Below are 17460 nucleotides of genomic sequence, written 5' to 3'. Positions count from 1 at the left end.
CCATTACGTTCCAGGTAATGCCAATATTTGCTGATCGCCGAGGTAACGAGCTCGAGGAAGAGACCGAATGAATTTGAAGTTCTAATTGTAAATAAGGGCCGAGATAACGGACAACACAACGTTCAGCTAGCAGTGAATCGTGATAGAGGTGAATCAAATTTTGAAGCCGTAGTGCACCTGGTCATGGTACGGTGTGATCTATATATCCGACTATTTAGTTGGTTATTCAACAGAGGTCAGACTGCCATAATCCGTGGTTTCCGTTCCAGATACGCTAACCGTTCCATCAAGATCACTGCCTTCCTCATCTTCGTCGTCGTTTTGTGACTTTCCAGTGACAGTTGACATGCTATTACTGAACTGGAGGTGCCTCGGGCTTGAACCAGAAAACAGTGCTGTCGCTCCAGTACCTTGATGCGTGTAGACTCTTGAGTGAGAACGAAACTATGAGCGGTGTGACGAATCACCATTGAGGGCCGAGCCAAAGGAACGGCTGACAGGCGGTGTTTGTGATGAGGGACCTGGTGTGTTAATGGACCGCCTTGGCGTCCCAGGGCGAGAGGTAGTCGACGCTGAATCGCGCCGGAGCACGTTGCTAGGGGGCCGTCGCCCTTGCGTGGCTTCATTATAGTGGGTGGGACGAGGATGTGCAATATCACTTGGGCGCTGGTAAAGTGGGAGAGAAGGACGGATCCGGTCTTCCACCCCGAAAGATCGTGAACCCTGTGAAACATCGGCGGGAACAAAGAGCTGCTGATCTTCAAAGTCGTTACGAGAATCCTGGAGGTCAGATGAGCGGTCCGCCGTCTGCGAGGGGATGCGGTGGAGAAGTCCAAATCTATCAGAAATATGTCAGTTCAATTATCCGCTTGCAGTGAAGAAAACAAACCCAAAAATACATCCCAATAGTCCCTCGCCACCCCAATGGCGATTGGGCACTAGCACAACCTCTCTGAGATTACTGAGAAGCGGGGGGTTAGAGAAATGCAGGACGCATCCTACAGCATCAAAACATACTCGAAGTCGTACGAATAAACATAAACTCGCAACGGCTTATCGACGTGCTGCGAATGCAAATAATTAGCGGACCAAAAGAGCACAAGGTCCAGGTAATGGGTCGTACAGCTTCCACGATATCGTAAAAATCGTTCTCTGCGGTCAATATACCACCGGTCCATCCAATTATCCAGTCACCATAGGGAACGAGACCAGCACTTTCTGCCGGACTCCCTTCTAGAACGTCAAGGACATGCCAAACATTATTTGTCGCATTGTCGAATTCGCACATCCGCATGCTCAAACCCAGCAAAGAAGGTTGGAGGGAGTTCTCAGTATCATCTTGAGGAATTGATGCTTGTTGTGCCAAAGCCCAAGCCCGCGAGGGGACAATTGGTACAACTAAGTTTGATCACATCGTTAACGCCATGAGCATAACCTTTGAGACTGGACGCACCTCGAGTTGTACGCGTTTTGCTGTTCCAGACCAAAAGATTGAGCGTCTTCTCTTCGTGTTCTTCTACTATCTTTTCAAGCTCTGTGGCATCTATGTCGCTGTCAGCGTAGATAGCATCGTTGCCTTCGAATCCAACGATGAAGTCGAAGAATGGCTCGATGGACGTCTGTGAGGCTGGTGATGAAGAAGTAACTCGTAAGACATGCAAGGCATGAGATTTTTGCGCCTGTGTCTCAGATGATTGTCCTGCTCCCATGGAGTTCACAGAGAAACTTACATGAGTTTCAAGGAAACAGACCCGATCGAAGGCGTAGCACTAGATAGGTTGTTTGTCCCTGTTTGTGTCTAACAGTCCTTGAACCTACCCAAATTTTCCTTCCGCAAAGCGCGAGTCGCGTTCATTCGGGGCGTCGATACTATTTCGTCGACTGACTCCATGCGGCATGCGGTGAGCAAATTCTACCAGCTTTCGTGTTTTTATGGTCTGAGCTGACATTTACCTGAGACAGCTAACTTATGTTACTTTGTCGCCGTTTACTTCCTCGAGTATACACCCCGATCCGTGTTTACGCCCAACAAGTAATTGGCAGCCAGATCCATGGCAAAGCTTTATCTCGCTCGAGACTTGCCAATGTCACTGTACACAATGCATTGCCGGAGGCTGTGGAATTGGCGCCTATGCTTCACCGGAAGTACGCTATTGAGAAAGAGCTGTTGGAAAGAGTTACCTGCATTTCAACATGGTTACCCCCCCGGGTGTCGAAGAAGTCTCCACAAGTGGAAAAAATGGTGGAAGCTCTACCCGACCCTTTTGCGGCCTACGCGGAACTGCGAAGACAGGACAGGGCGCTGGCCGCGTCTTTACCTCTCCCTATACTTGTCGCCCTCTCCGAGAAGGCCACAAAGCATGGACTATCGACTATCGTGGATAGTATTGCTGCAGACGTACTGGAAGAGCTTATCACCACCTCAAACCGCCAGCTCCGAGTCGCTACGGCGTTACTGTCAGCGACACACCGTGATTCGCCCATTCTTGGCAAGCAGAAAATTCACTCCCTCCTTGTCATCCTTCATCAACTCGACGCGCTTTCTGAATTAAGTACCGCAAATGTCTCCACAATCGTCAAGCGTATTGTCGACAACTCCGGCATAGATCCGTACGATGCAAAGATCGCGGACATCCTCCTCCCTATTTTCCACCAATCCCTTAGAAAACATTCCGCTCCCAAAGGTACAAAGTCTATGTCCTATCGCCCTCCGGGTGATGTTGCCATAGCTTTTGGCCTTATCCATAAGTTGATCGCATTCGACCGAGACCGACACGCGCTCCACCTTTTCCAGACTCTCACTGAGACCTGTCATATCCCCGTAGAAGCCTTCACAGAAGTACATCACATGTTTGCAAAGGACGAGAATTTCGCCTTTGTAATCAGATCGACACTGGTCAGAGCCTGTCTCCACTGGGGCTGGTACCATCGCGCACTTGACATCGTTGCCACTGCAATCCGGACAAGGGTTTGCGCTGATGTTGCAGTCACCGAACTGGCGCTTAGCACGCTACACCTTACTCTGCATAACGCATCTCCCGGTCATTTCAAACATTGTGCATGGCTTATATGCCATCTCATCAAATCTGCCGGCAATGTTGTTGTTCCAGATAGCATGGTTCGCCTATTCTATGACAAAGCCATGCAGTTGCAAGATGGCCCATCCGCGGAAGTTTTTTACCGGGATACGCAATCCCCAACAGTCATTCGGAGGATCAAGTATCCTCTTCCACGAGGGCGTTCATTGACGTGGCTCATGAACCATCTTACAATCACCAGCCGGAACGTGCACCTTGCTAGGACATTAGCCAAGCAAGTGATCGACGAGATGGAGCCAATTCCTCTACAGGACCGGGCTCATTTCATTACCCTCACTGCATCCCATGGTTTCGCCACCTCTGCACGTACGTTGTGGGAGCGTTATTCCGTCGGAAGGGATCGTGGAGTGGTCCTGGGCAATGCTTCCTTGATGCTGCGGATGGTCGGCATTTTTTCCAAGCTCATATTTCGCACCAAGACCAAGATAGACGAGCCGACACCAAGCCAAGATGAGGCCGCCCAAAGCACAGCTTTGACGCTTGAAGAGCAGCAGAAGCAATTAGACCATTTACTTCAGTTCACCGAACGGGTCATCGCCGACTTTCGCATGTCGAAAGGCTCTTTGGAAGAAACATCTCATTATGATCTGAGCACATTGGCCCGTGCCTACATTACGCTTGGACGTGTTTCCGAAGGTCTGGATATGCTCAAAGTCCTCCTTCAGCGCTACGAAATTCCAGACATCTACGATATCAACATCGCTATATCCGCCATGGCTGAGCTTCATCCAAGGAAGGCAGTGAGCATCATGAAAAAGATGGTTGAACGAGGCATACGCCCTGATGCAGTGACGTTTGGAACCATTATTCATCATGCCATCCTTCATGGCGAGTTGAGGCTCGCAGGCTACTTGATTGGTCGTGCCAAAGAGCTTGGTTGCGAGGAGCTGTCAGCCAAAACCACGGCTTCGCTTTTAAGGGCAAGCGTAAACGTGGACGGGGCTCCCAAGTCGATTTTGAAGGATAATCTACAGCGCGCCTGGGAGATCATTCAGTCTGGGGACATCTCGAGCGTCGTACACACCCCCAATACCGGGAAATACTGCATATTTGCATCGCTCCGCCTTGGTGACCCCGTGATGGCGTTCAGGTTCTGGGAGATGCTGGTGAAGGGGAAGACTGAATGGGGGGACAGGAAACAGGTGTTCCAACGACGCCTGATTGCCGATATGATCCAACGACACTGCCAAGAAGGTGCGCTGAGTCGCAATCGTGGTCGACAGATGCTTGCTCAGCTGGAGGAGAGGAGGGTGCTGTAGGTCGCTATGCGGATTGCAAATAGTAGACATAAATTATTCATCTCACATAATGACGTCAAGGAATTTATATACGGCACTGCTCAAATTGTGTCGCGCAGGTGTAAAACGAATATTGGACGACTCCAGCATGCCTGAGTGTCTGATTCCAGCAGCTAATCATTAATCATCTGTGAATTCGATATGCAGGACAAATTTAATTTGTATGCAATAAATGAGCAAGGCACGCGACTTGAGTAGCGTACAGCTGGCTGCCGTGCAACTAGACACGATGGGCCACCATGGCCGATAGGATATATGAAAAACGAAGCATGAACGACAGTCATGTTATAACAGTAAATTTGCGTGGGTGTTGTCAGGGAGGGAGCGACAATAATATTCGAGTGTATCCTGCAGGAGATCAGGCAGACGGTTGTTTGTAAGTATTGTAGTCCTTACTAAATCGGGTGCGGGGTAAATGCGACCAAACGACGGGCCGCCGGTAAATACATGTGCAGTTACTTGGTACCCTCGCCCGTCAAAGAACCTGTATCTAATTGTGTCTGGGAGGCGTACGTATAATCTGACAGGCCATAGCTGCCAAGCAAAGGACACGAGGGTTTACTAACAAACCTCTTGAAATTCACCGTGACAGCGAATTCGTTCATTTTCCGCTCCGTCTCCACCAGCTGCAGGCCTCTTGATCATTATGCCTGCCGCGCGAGTAAACAAAGATGCTAAATCTGTCTCGCCTACACCGTGCGACGCCAATCCAAACGAAACTCGAGCCGAAAACAGCAGAAGCCAGAGAAAGTGCGTCCGAGTCCTCATAAAGACCGATGTTTTTCCGTTCTGCTTGAACTTGAAACGCCATCTCATTCCACAACCTCCATCCGTCTATCCCGATTCATAAAACCTTTGTAGCCGGCGGTTGAGCCTGATCCAGTGCTACTAGCGCGCTTACCATGTCATTTTTTCTCTGTTTTGGTAAAGATTCGATGTTCTGACTTCATCTCCTCTTCTTCGTTCCATAGGCGGCAATCTCAGAGTACGTTTTGGCGCTCATTTCTCCCGGATGGATCGAGATTGAGTTATTATTTCGCTTCCGAATAGGCTGTGATGCTTGTAGAGCCAGAAAGGTTCGATGCGTCCGGGAGAATCTAGAAGATCCAAAGCAGTCATGCAAGCACTGCATAGCACTTGGAATACCCTGTACTTACGACTACCAACCAAAAAAGAGGGGACCTCCAAACTTGTAAGCATTCCCCCAAGGTCATCTTTTCCCCTAATAATTGTCCTGGATCCTTAGATATCTCCGCCGATTACAGGAAGCAGCCGTTGCGGCAGCTGCAGCTCAGTCTGAACATAATGATCAGAAAAGCGATGTCGCGTCAGTATCACCCATCTCTGCTCACCAAACTATTGCTAGCCCCACACAATCAAGTTTATCCCCATTACAGCAGCACACACAGTCCCCTTCCCTGGAGCCTGGCTTGACCCCAATCCAGACTGCCGCTCCCATCATCCCCCCATCTCGATACCCTATCGCAGCTGACACATATCACAATCACTACTCCTACTCTGCTGTTAATACGATTCCCCCGACATCTAGTTGTAACGCGCTACTCCCTGAGAAGACAGATGACACCCAACTGTACTCCTACTCCGAGCCATATGGCGGATTTTCCGCATATAATTGGTCTTATAAACATCATCAGCCCCTCCCTGTTCTGCTTCCAACTGTCATACCTCCACTGTCACATTATTATCGACCTCACCGCTTGGAAGATATCGCTCCCCGGGACAGTATTTCACTCATAATTGCTCTTTTCTTCGATTTCGTGTACCCGTTAACCCCATGTGTTCACAAGCCATCGTTCATGGCGGACCTGCACACCAGGAGAGAGGAACACGATCCGTTGTTTTTCGCTCTCGTCATGTCCACGGTAGCATCAACCTTGGTGCAAGTACCAAGATCTTATTTACCTATGGAGCGCTCTGTGGTGCGAAAGCTTGCGCAGACGTGTTATGAAGCCAGTCGACATATCACTATCGCATCCTATGACCCTCCCACGTCTATGCACGTTGTTATCCGATACTTGTAGGTGTTTCGGTTATCTAACATGACACATTCATTCATTCTTGCCAGCGACTGTATCTATCATTTTTGCGAAGGTCATGATGCCACATCGCACGCAGCTTTCGGCGAAGCGGCTCATATTGCTGTTACTCTGCGCATGCACGAGGAGGCCTCCTACGAGGGGCTCGACCCCATTGAATGTGAGGTTAGACGAAGGACCTTCTGGTTGCTTTTTGGTGGTACGTCCTCGAGTGTCTCATTGGCTCGTTCATAGATGCAAAACAATCAATGTTTGACAACGAAATTTTTTGACCTCATCTACAGCGGATAAGTCGATGTCAATTCTTTTGGGGCGCCCGATCTGTCTTCGTGACGAAGACTGCACTGTTCATTTTCCAAAGGAACTCGATGACGAATAGTAGGTGACTTCACTTTTCACCCGAGAATTAAACAAGCTTATCTCTCATGTGCTTTCTTCTTTGAGCATCATTCCCAGTGCATACTTGCCTCAGCCGCGTGGCAAGACAGCCTTGGTATCAGGATTAAACTACATCTCCAGGATTTTTGCACTTCTCGGTGAAATATTAGTTCGTATCAGAGTCGATAAGCGGTCACCTCCACAGGGACAATTTGCAACAGCGAGACTAGAGGAGGTTCAATCACTGCACTCGCGCATTATGGTGGCCCTCATGCACACACCAGAGCCTCTGAGGTTGAAACAGACACATAGACACAACCACCTCCCAGCTGAGTACGGTGGTGCTGGGTTCAGACAAGCCACATTCGCAGAGGTCAAGGACTTCTTTGACAACCCCAAAGCGTCTCGTGCAAATGCACTTAACCCATTCCTGGTCATGCAGGCCAATCTTTACGTGACTCAAGTGAGCTTTCCCTGTAAAATAGCGTTTAAAAACTCTTAACACTGCTGATCAAGCAACTTGTTCGATTTGTGGTGGAGCAATACCGTGATGAACTGGTCATGACTTTGCAGGGTAGTATTGATGAACACCAGGTCGCCGTGGATAGGGAAGCGGTCGCGAGTGACCTACTCAATATTCTTCACAGGCAAGGATTCTTGACTTGTTTCATTGGACACGGTGGCGATAAACTTGTTTCCGCAGTATTCCTATCCAATCAATCGCCACCAATGGTCCTTCATTGGTGAGACTTTTGCGCGTTGATTTTCGAGCTTCTTAAGTGACATCACTGCGCCACCTAGGTGCACAAAGTGCGTTTCGTCGCATCTACTTTGCTAGACGCTGTCCGGAAGGCGGAAACTGCCCCAGCATCTGCGGCCCGCGCCCATGCTTTCCTATGTACGCTTCGCACGGTCATCGCGGCACCGCTCTATCTATCTGACACGCTTTTTAGGGGACTTCCTTTCTATTCTATCCGAAGTCGAGAGAAATTATCTGTGAGTTGCGGCCATCAGATCTCCTGCGTGTGAAGCTCTTTACTGTTGTATGCTAGCCTAGACGATGACCGTGACGGCACATCGAGTGGCGACGGCGGCATGTCCATGATCTAGTGCTAATTTCTGTACATATGCACAAGTGTACATACTACATGTACTGACTTCCGTTGCTTTCGTGTTGTAGCTTTCCTTTGGGCTGCTGTATTGTGTCTGTCATCTATTCATATACTTATACCCGTGCTCTTTCTACTTATAGTTATCAGTATTCGATATTCCTCTCGCATTTAGACTATGTAGCCTCTCTCTCAAGCTTTCTATCTTTGAAACACGATGCATTGAGATTACAGGCAATTCTACCACATGCGTGATCAGCATACGGATATTAATGGTCCATCTTCGACCCAACCTCGGATCAGCGGTGAGAATAGGGGAATTCTATGTTAAGCCTAGCGTGATCATCACGTGACAGTGTGACATTATGTCACTCGCATAAGTGGTTTTGGCCAAACCGTTGAGCCTTGCACTCGGTCAATGTTTGTGTTTATTCAGGCGTGATTTTCGTTTGACTATAAGTTACCGTGCCAAATCGTCATGGACACACAATACGGAGGAGGGAGCAAAGCCGACCCAGTGCAGATTACGGAAGGTTGGACAATCCCTGCAGATTGACTCTACGCTGACAGGAAACACGGGTTCTTTTGGTGCATTGATTGAACATCGGTGGCGATGCAGATGAAGCAGCTGTGTATGACCGCCAGATCCGATTATGGGGCCTCGAAGCTCAGCAACGGTGAGTGCTCGGTCGTTTGCTAATACAAGTAGAGGCATGACTCTCGAGTACTGAACCGGTTACTGGTAGAATGCGAAATGCCACCATCTTGGTTATCCGATTACGGGGTACTGCGACGGAAGCAATCAAAAACATCGTTTTGGCGGGGATAGGGAAACTTGTCATTTTCGATGACGAAGAAGTCAAGGATGAGGATTTAGGAGCTGGCTTCTTTTTCAGAGACGAGGATGTGGGGAAAAAGGTACCACGAAGTTCAATCCTCACAGATGTTTTGTGGTTATTTACCGGCGGTCTTTCCTTTCTGATAGAGAGTGGATGCCGCGAAGGCTCGAATAGAGGCACTGAATCCGCTTGTCACGGTACAAGCCCTGAGACATCCGACGCTTTTAGAGCAGGAATCTCTCAATGCATTGATTATGAGCGTTGATTTAGTTTGCGTAACGGATTGGGACCGTGAAGGCTTGGTAAGTTCAATGATTCTCAGCGTACTCGTCAGTTCATTTGCTCCCTTTAGATCAAGATCAATGACACTTGCCGGCAGTTCGGGAAGCCGTTCTATGCTGGTGGTACATTTGGCTTGCTCGGTTACGTCTTCTGCGACCTCCTCAAACACGAGTACATTTCTCCGTGAGTGGCTCTTATCATTGGATGACAGCTCGTCGATATCGACTGTCAACCTTGCTCTCATTTGTTGTCTAACATCCCTGAGGAAAGTGACCGGTCTGCGCCCAAAGAAGCACCAAAGAATGTGAAAGCGTGTGCGTTCTACTCACGGTTGGATATGGCGTTGCAGCATCGGTGGACAGGTCTTACAAAACGGCAGACAAAAGAAATTAACCCCGCCGTGGTGCATATCATTCTGGGTATGAAACACTCTGATTCTACATACGCGACCTGATATGCACCTGGCCAGCCCTTTGGGAGTATCAAAACACCTATGAAGGGAAACTTCCGGACGACATGGACGCAGCCCCTGAGCTAGGGAAGATAGCCAACTCCATCCTCACTGCATCGGACGTCAACCGACAAGTTCTGACTTCAATTCCGCAGGACCTGATCGGGTACGCATTATTGAAGTTGCCTGCTTTGGTTTTAAAATAACGTATGTGTTCCAGTGCGATGTGCACATCAGCTGCGCATGAGTTCTCGCCAACATGCGCAGTAGTTGGAGGAATGTTGGCGCAGGACATCCTGAAAGCCCTCGCCGCTCGAGAAGCGCCGATAGCAAACTTTTTCACGTTCGATGGAAACACAGGTACTGGATCGGTATGTAAGATGAACATGTAGTTGATGCTCTTGGCGGTTGGCTAGACCGATATTCGTTAAATATTTTATATTCCGTTGGTGTGATCTGTTGTCTATTGACTTATATCACCAAGATCACCACGGCGATGCCGAAGCGGTGTTATAATAATTTCAAAGTAGGCCAAGCATAGGCCAGCGTGCGTGGGAGTAACCAATTAGTTCAGGTTTAGACCAGCGTTGAAGCCACGGGTCAGGGTCACCCTGCGAATATCTTCCTATTTCCCAAGTTCTCCACCTTCCTCTTAACCCTCATGGTCCCTCAGCAACGCCGGCCTCCTCCAAGCGCCCAGGAATATTACGCAGTACCACAGAGTCCACAGACTTCATCTATGCAGGGCCCTTATAATCAGTCCCGCCCACCAGCAAGGTCCGGTTCTTCAGGTAGCCAGATGCAATCAGGTCGGGGTGCCATCGCACAAGGAGTAGCTAGTGGTCAAATTGGCGGGGGATATGGTCCTTATTCTGTGAGCACTATGCTTCTTAGTCTGTGTTGATCCTGCTGTGAACATGCTGGCGCTTCAAGTACAACCCATCTACATCGCAGAACAACGGCGTTCACAACCCTTCACGATTCAGCGGCGCTGCCTCTGAGGTATCTTCTGTGACTGGCGAGAAGCCCGCCGGTCCCCTAGGCACCTCGTCCACCGTCCCACCATATTTGTGGGACATAAAGGACCCAGATCTCGATGACGCTCTGCACAATCCAGATCCTGTCAATGATGCCGCACTCGACAGTTCTTTCACAATTTTCTCAGCACGAGGATGGGCGAACGCATCTGCACTTTTCATCCTCGTCGTTGGACTCATCACGCTCTTTGCTGGATACCCCATTATACATTATTTTTCTTTAGGTGCCAACACAACACCGGGATACAACTTGGGCGGAATAAACGCATCGGGTCAGATACCAGTACTCCCTGGCATGCCAAGCCTCGTGGATGCAGCTACCCCAGAACAATATCACTCCCGAACGGGGAGTGATGGGTACTCGTACACGTTGGTCTTCAGCGACGAATTCAATACAGATGACCGAACATTCTGGCCTGGAGACGACCCATTCTGGGAAGCAGAGAACCTTCATTATTGGTAAGTGTGTATAGCGCATGATTGCGAGTCGATCTAATATCTCCTGATACAGGGCTACTGGTGACCTCGAGTGGTATGATCCACAGGTGTGGCAGCGCGCAGCAGTGATGTCCATCCTGATCTAACATCCATCATAGGCTATTACGACTAAGGGCGGTAGCATGATAATAACTATGACGGAACAACCGATAAACAACCTCAACTTCTTGAGTGGTATGTTGAGGTTGACTCAATGCGATGACTCTTATCAACTACTCATTCATAGGCATGGTCACAACATGGAATAAGCTATGCTTCACAACGGGATACATAGAGGTCAACATCAGCATGCCAGGATCTCCTCAAGCTCCTGGTTTCTGGCCTGGTGGGCGAAATTGGTCATCGAGCGCTATATATTTTACTGATGCCGTTATTCAGGTGCATGGACCATGGGTAACTTAGTGAGTCCTTATCATCCACGAGGTTTACCGCGGAATTGACATCAATTGATAGGGTCGTGCTGGTTATGGAGGCACTACTGAAGGTTAGAGAGCGAATGTGTGTGCTCTCACTCGTGTCTTATGCTTTTTGTAGGCACTTGGCCGTACAGCTACGACTCGTGTGACGTAGGAATATTGCCCAATCAGACCCAGAATGGAGTCCCTGCTGCAGCGACCACAGGTGGACTTGGAGGCGGGCCTCTGAGCTATCAGCCTGGTCAACGACTCCCGAGTTGCACTTGCTCCGGTGGAGACCATCCTGGGCCTAATACTCAGACGGGACGTGGAGTTCCGGAGATCGACATCCTTGAGACCCAAGTCGACGTCTCCGTCTTCCAAGGCCAAGTATCGCAGTCCTTCCAGGTCGCACCGTACAACTATCAGTATGAGTTCGATTCGAATTCACCTGCCACGACCATCCAGAACTCTGAAACCAAGTTCAACACTTACCCTGGGGGTGTTTACCAGCAGGCCTTATCTGCGATAACCTACATCAATAGCGAGAATTACAACGGGCAAGCTTTCGCGCAGTATGGCTATGAATGGTGGTCAAACCCTAGTAATCGGCCAGAAGGATACATTCAATGGTACAGTGAAGGCCAAGAAACATGGAAAATCACATCTTCAACTATTGGGCCCGATACCACGGTAGATATCTCGGCGCGATTAATTCCTGAGGAACCTATGGTGAGTTGTTTGTTGTATGACCTGTCCCAGCGTTTGACGTCATTTATAGTACATTATCCTGAACCTGGGCCTCTCCCGTGAGTGAACCCGACAGAGACGTCCATGTCGTTGATAAATAAACGTGCTTCACCATAGCCGGGTTCCAGGAGCAGGACTTCATGCACCTGCAATTTCCAAGTGAAATGTACATCGACTACGTTCGCGTCTACCAGCGGCAGGGTATCAAGAATGGCGTAACCTGTGATCCACCAAACCGCCCTACCGCGACTTATATCAACAAGTACGTATCCCTCATAGCCTCGTGCTATCACCCAATATCTCACACTGCGCAGCCATCTGAACGCATACTCCAACTCCAACCTTACGACCTGGGAACAAGCTGGATATACCTTCCCCTCAAATACTCTCACCGGGTGTTGAGCTGTGCCCATCCCCTTGTTCCGTGCTATGCTATTGTGTTGTTAGTCATGATCTCATAACCATACGCCCTGCTTGCAATATTGTACGACCGCACAGCTATTACGCGCTGGACATTTCATCCTCCTTCACTCTAACCCTTATTACACAAAACGGACGTCCCCACCCACGATCGTGGCCACATACTTACTGCGTATCCAGACGCATGGAACTTTACTTCTCTCGTTATTTTGTTGGTCGGGAGACATTCTTCCATAGTCGTTACCTATCGTAAATAGGATCCGGGACATAACAGAGGAGATGGTGAAATAGATGAACCATCAGTATACAGGAATTCGCTAACGCAGCAATCGGAAGAAAAGTATGGCGAGGGCAATAATCTAGCCCAACATCTTTCTGAAGTCGTCTTGCCCCTTCTTCCCCTTCTGCTCCGGTGGCTGAGTATTAGAACTCGATGTCGCCTGTGTGGCACCAAGACCAGGTTTTCGAGCACGACCAAAGCCGGCTCTCGGTCGAGACCCAGCGGTCCGAGGTACAAACATGCCCCCGGTTGCTGGCGGCGGTGCCGCAGGCTGACCACGAGAGGGGTTTAGTTTCTCTTCAGAGAACTGTAATACGTTCCCGTTGAGGATAATAGGTTCAGTTCGAAGCAGTAGTTTCCCAGCCTCCTATAAAAGTGAAGTTGCATCACTAGGATACTGCAGAGGATGATGACGGGATACTAACAGCAGGATTTTCAAGTTCAACTACTGCCTCGTTCAAAGCAGTGAATATCTCAGTTCGGCTAACGAGTGAATGTTTCTCCAGAAGCTGATGAAGTAGTCCTTCTTGTGTTCCTGCGGGAAGATTTCGAACTCGGACAGAACGATTTCGAGCATCAGCGCGATGGCCAAGACCTGTTTCCGCCGTGCCCTCTCTAGAAAAAGTCGAAGTAAATGAAGCGTTGTATATTTTTGCGAGAGATTTACTGAACTTGTTCTTTGCACGCACGCGAATATCTGTGAGGGTGACTGCAATACGCCGATTCTTTAGTTCATAGTTGTTAGCGGCAAGCGCAGCACGGGCGTCTGTCTACAAAACGATGTAGTGAACAATAAAAGCAGCTGCTTTCTGTGGAAACCATACCTCTGATTCGAAATCAATGAAAGCAAAGCCTTTTGGCTGTCCACTTTTGTCCTCCGCAAGGCGGATGTCTTTGAGAGGGCCATACTGGACAGAAACAACTACCGTTAGCAACCAATCACTGCACATAGAATATGCTTACAGTCTCAAAGACTTTTCTTAGGTCTTCTTTCGTCGTGAACTTGCTCAGACCAGCGACGTAGAGTTCCCGCTCATTAGCGTCTGCATCTGTTCGCTCCTTCTTGCGCTCGGGATTTGAGATGAGGACGCTGATAGCGCGATCGGGTTCCAGCTCGCGACCATGGAGCTCGAGCGCTCGTTCAGCTGATGCCTACCATGCAGACCTCAGACCTCAACGGCTCCCATACAGAAAGAGTATCACAAACCGGAGATGTGTATTGCAGGTAGCAAAAACGCCGTGTAGCCTTGAATTTCTTGCTCGGCCATCGCACGTCAAACACAAGACCGTACTTTTGGAAAGTAAATCAGGCTAGGATAGAATACGGCGCAATATAGGCTCACCTGGCCAAACAAATCACGAATGGATGCGTCATCAAACTTTTCTGGGAAATTCGTGACATATAACGTAGAGCGCCACGCCAGATGCACGCTGATTTCAGTCTCATGTACCCTCTTCTTGTCCTTGGTAAGAGCGGCTGGCACGCTGTCCTTAGGTAGGAACACACATGTTAGTACCAAGTTATGCTCCGTAGAATGATGTGACATACCCGATCATGAAACTCCACCGTTGCGACCAGCGTCTCTGGCATATGAGTGAATTTGATATCCCGGATATCACCACACTAAAAAATGCACGCAAGTAAGAAACAGAAGTAAACTTAGGAGGATATAATACTCGCATCCTTGAACAATGCCTTTAGATCGGCTTCAGTCGCCTCAGATGGTAGGTCAGCGACAAAAACGGTGCAGTTCTCTCGATCACTGATGATTAACTTGTATTAGGTTCACATCCTTTCGAATAGTATGAAGACAACCATACCGTTTCAGGGGAACTGGTGGGGTTTCTGGAAGCGTAATCTCATTAAAGCCTCAAGCAATCACGGTAATGGATGATTTACCGAAGCGAGGCTTCTTTCCCCCAGCTATTTCAGAAACAGGGCGTTCTTCCTCAGCTTTCCGTTTCCCTTTTCTGTCGGTTGTAGCTGAAATGTCGACGTCCATGGCTTCACTGACACCCGGTGCCAAATCTTGCATCGCTGGCACCGACACAGCTTGCTGCTCTGCATACTGTGCTGCTGCCGCTGCGTATGCTTTCTCAGCTTCCTAAACTGCAGTTAAATTATTACCAAATTATTACAGGAGCGCACTTACCCGCGCTCTCCGTGTCTCAAGTTGGGTTCTTGCCTGAGCCGTTTTGTGGAGAGCTTCCTCGAGAGAAGAAAGGGACCCGTACGCATGTTCAAAGTTGTGCCATGCATCCCAGAGAGCCTCTGGATAATCAAGATTCTTCGTGCTCATATCTTGGAAGGTTTTGCGGGCAAGATCGTAGTGATCTGTGCGGCTGTTGACAGGTACTTGAACATCCAGGCGAATGTCAAAAGAAAATGAATGGAGCGCACATGAGGACATCAGTGTAAGCTACCCAAGCCGCCCAGCTCGACTTGTAGTGAGAAGCTGTGGAAGCCCATAGTTGCACGGCGGCATCTGGAATGTCCGCAAGACTGAGATACTACATAAAGGGTTGGCTAAGTTTCTTTGCGGCGCTAATAAATCGACATACAAATTCAGACAAGAATTTCTCTAGCCTGAAGCGGGGGTCTCCAGCGCTCGACGCTGGAAAGAGGGAAGGGCACTTGTTGTTGCTGTCAATGATTGGGCCAGACAGCGTACATTCTTACCTTGCCGAACCAAAATGACTCCATCCTCTACGACCTTGATGAGAGTGGCCAAAGCATCCTCGCCAGCACGACCGCCTTCAATTGCACGCTTCTCTGCGCCTGCACGGGCGAGAACTAAAGGTACAATTTGGTCAGCATCAATTTCCGGATCGCTCTTTCCGCTCCTAGTAAACAGGTTTGTTGAAAGGGCACGAGTGTGGGCGGCTGAAAAGAAATACACATAAGAGAATGAAAACTCAGGTTCAATGTAATTTCTCACCATCGATATCTTCATTATCATCGGCGTCCATTCCCTCTTGAATGGCCCCGGACTCTTGTTCCCGTTCCTAACGCGAGTAGAAGAATAGGCATGGTGAAGAGTGGGTCAAGGTTCATTGAGCTTACGAGGAAACGGATGTATCGTGCCCAAACTTCGCCTGAGCCTGGTGCGCTGCGTGTCGCACGTCGCCAGAAGTGCACAGTCTGGCCTTGCAAATTCACAAAATCAATGTATCCAACCCAGAACATCTGCAATGCCCGTTCTGCGCCAAGCTCGCCGGAAAATTGGCGTCTTGATGCTTCTGCAAGGGCACGTTCGTAAAGTCCACAAAGGATGAAATAATCCGGATCTTTTCGACGTCGCTCTGCAGCAACGTAAGTTGCGTATGCATCGAGTGAGTGTCCAGCAGCTGACTAAACAAAGTCACAGTTAGAAATTCGCGAAGATATTGGGTCTACCTACCAACGCTATCTCTGAAACCTCTCGTTTCTCATATGCTTTAACAGCTCGTGAGCGCAGCTTCGAGGCAGATATGAGAAGCGATTCGTATTCATCAGCCGGCTTGTGTGCCGTTGTAAATGAGGAATATGATTGGTAGGTATCCTGATGGTCTATGGTTGCTGCCTTAGTATCGAAAGAGAGTATGAATGATGGTATCTTACTGGCGTGCGGTTGCTGGAGACGAGCGAGCAGATTTTCCTCAATCAAGTTGACCAATAGGGGCCTAACATAGCATGAGCGAGCTGCTACGAGTGGTCGAATAAACGAAGCTTTGCAACGCACTTCTCATCTATTGAGGCCTTCTCCAGTATCTCAAGTTCCCAGTTGTAATACTGATCCCACAGTACATGACTCTGCGCGTCGTCGGCATGTAGCAATGTACTGAATTTGAAAAACTCACTTGTGACATGTCCCCAGCGCCTTTGGAAACAAGAGTCGCCATTGTTTCTCGAGTCCAGTCATCGGAGAACAGCTCTCCTAAGTTATCTGGTTCGACCTCTAACCCAGAAAAGTATTCATAACGGTCGACTATGAATTCCAGATGCTTTTGCAAAATTGAGAAAGCTAAATGTAGCCTGTCAATTCGGGGGTTGTAAAACGCGTGTTGAAGCTCACATACACATATAGTCTGACTCTGCCTTCGAATATATGTCCAACACCTCCAGTGCACCTTCCGGTGTATTTATATCACTCGCGGCAGTCCTCGCGTCAATGAGAGGCAGCCATATGTCGTCTGGTGTTGCAATATAATTGACTGCCATCTCAAGAGCAACCAATAGTTGGTCCTTGTCTTCCAAAGACTTTGTCAGGCGAATGTGTTGCACATGGAGGTCAACACTGAATGAATTCGTGGATAGTCTTGTGAGCGTATCAGCAAGAGCATCGAGAGAAGCAGACTCGTCCATGGCGCAAGCCGCTTGTTCGTTTTGATAGGCAAGTACGTAGACTCCGAGCAATCTACTTAGTGTTCGGTGAATTCGACAACTTGCATACGTAGATGCTAACGTGGACCCCGAACACTTGCACTTCCTTTCAGCACTCTTCCACGGCAGTACTTCAAGCAAGTCCTATCACTACATCGAAATATTGCCCATTGACCAAGCACAGCGCAACAGTCACAGTACTAGT

The 17460-nt window shown here is 48.9% G+C and overlaps 6 protein-coding genes across 6 annotated transcripts; 4 read left to right on the top strand and 2 right to left on the bottom strand.

The window, feature by feature from the left end:
- Positions 1-113: 113 nt before the first annotated feature.
- Positions 114-1731, bottom strand: EDB91DRAFT_127528 (GRASP55/65 PDZ-like domain-containing protein). Its single transcript, XM_041324646.1, has 6 exons — positions 1454-1731; positions 1124-1398; positions 1018-1064; positions 890-961; positions 468-838; positions 114-410 (listed from the first exon to the last, which is right to left on the bottom strand). The coding sequence occupies exons 1-6, from the start codon at positions 1707-1709 to the stop codon at positions 223-225; spliced, it is 1209 nt and encodes a 402-aa protein (XP_041179559.1). The 5' UTR covers positions 1710-1731; the 3' UTR covers positions 114-222.
- An 80-nt stretch (positions 1732-1811) lies between these two features.
- Positions 1812-4568, top strand: EDB91DRAFT_1119076 (uncharacterized protein). Its single transcript, XM_041318130.1, has 2 exons — positions 1812-1901; positions 1959-4568. The coding sequence occupies exon 2, from the start codon at positions 1970-1972 to the stop codon at positions 4355-4357; it is 2388 nt and encodes a 795-aa protein (XP_041179558.1). The 5' UTR covers positions 1812-1901; positions 1959-1969; the 3' UTR covers positions 4358-4568.
- Positions 4569-4741: 173 nt separating this feature from the next.
- On the top strand, positions 4742-8174 carry EDB91DRAFT_1119063 (fungal-specific transcription factor domain-containing protein). Its single transcript, XM_041318129.1, has 11 exons — positions 4742-5146; positions 5368-5381; positions 5447-5588; positions 5643-6434; positions 6483-6652; positions 6738-6831; positions 6898-7294; positions 7348-7478; positions 7535-7574; positions 7633-7729; positions 7785-8174. Exons 1-11 carry the CDS (start codon positions 5043-5045, stop codon positions 7829-7831), a joined length of 2028 nt encoding a protein of 675 aa, XP_041179557.1. The 5' UTR covers positions 4742-5042; the 3' UTR covers positions 7832-8174.
- A 173-nt stretch (positions 8175-8347) lies between these two features.
- Positions 8348-10094, top strand: EDB91DRAFT_1119043 (uncharacterized protein). Its single transcript, XM_041318128.1, has 8 exons — positions 8348-8473; positions 8560-8617; positions 8687-8858; positions 8926-9081; positions 9132-9244; positions 9332-9480; positions 9531-9678; positions 9733-10094. The coding sequence occupies exons 1-8, from the start codon at positions 8419-8421 to the stop codon at positions 9902-9904; spliced, it is 1023 nt and encodes a 340-aa protein (XP_041179556.1). The 5' UTR covers positions 8348-8418; the 3' UTR covers positions 9905-10094.
- EDB91DRAFT_1119037 (glycoside hydrolase family 16 protein) lies at positions 10087-12907 on the top strand. The gene is made up of 11 exons (XM_041318127.1): positions 10087-10386; positions 10446-11008; positions 11061-11094; positions 11146-11221; positions 11274-11372; positions 11426-11448; positions 11501-11531; positions 11582-12174; positions 12224-12251; positions 12310-12454; positions 12507-12907. Exons 1-11 carry the CDS (start codon positions 10174-10176, stop codon positions 12592-12594), a joined length of 1893 nt encoding a protein of 630 aa, XP_041179555.1. The 5' UTR covers positions 10087-10173; the 3' UTR covers positions 12595-12907.
- EDB91DRAFT_1119017 (uncharacterized protein) lies at positions 12908-17343 on the bottom strand. Its single transcript, XM_041318126.1, has 22 exons — positions 16952-17343; positions 16733-16896; positions 16615-16685; positions 16494-16555; positions 16294-16442; positions 15957-16244; positions 15832-15898; positions 15573-15776; positions 15455-15507; positions 15294-15403; positions 15046-15235; positions 14793-14997; positions 14714-14738; positions 14574-14655; positions 14442-14516; positions 14236-14382; positions 14100-14183; positions 13856-14044; positions 13717-13800; positions 13565-13662; positions 13318-13507; positions 12908-13259 (listed from the first exon to the last, which is right to left on the bottom strand). Exons 1-22 carry the CDS (start codon positions 17235-17237, stop codon positions 12972-12974), a joined length of 3111 nt encoding a protein of 1036 aa, XP_041179554.1. The 5' UTR covers positions 17238-17343; the 3' UTR covers positions 12908-12971.
- Between the last annotated feature and the right edge of the window lie 117 nt (positions 17344-17460).

This window comes from Suillus paluster (genome assembly GCF_016628075.1).
Source record: "Suillus paluster strain FC165 chromosome Unknown EDB91scaffold_13, whole genome shotgun sequence".
Taxonomy (NCBI): domain Eukaryota; kingdom Fungi; phylum Basidiomycota; class Agaricomycetes; order Boletales; family Suillaceae; genus Suillus; species Suillus paluster.
This window is presented reverse-complemented; position numbering and strand designations above follow the sequence as displayed.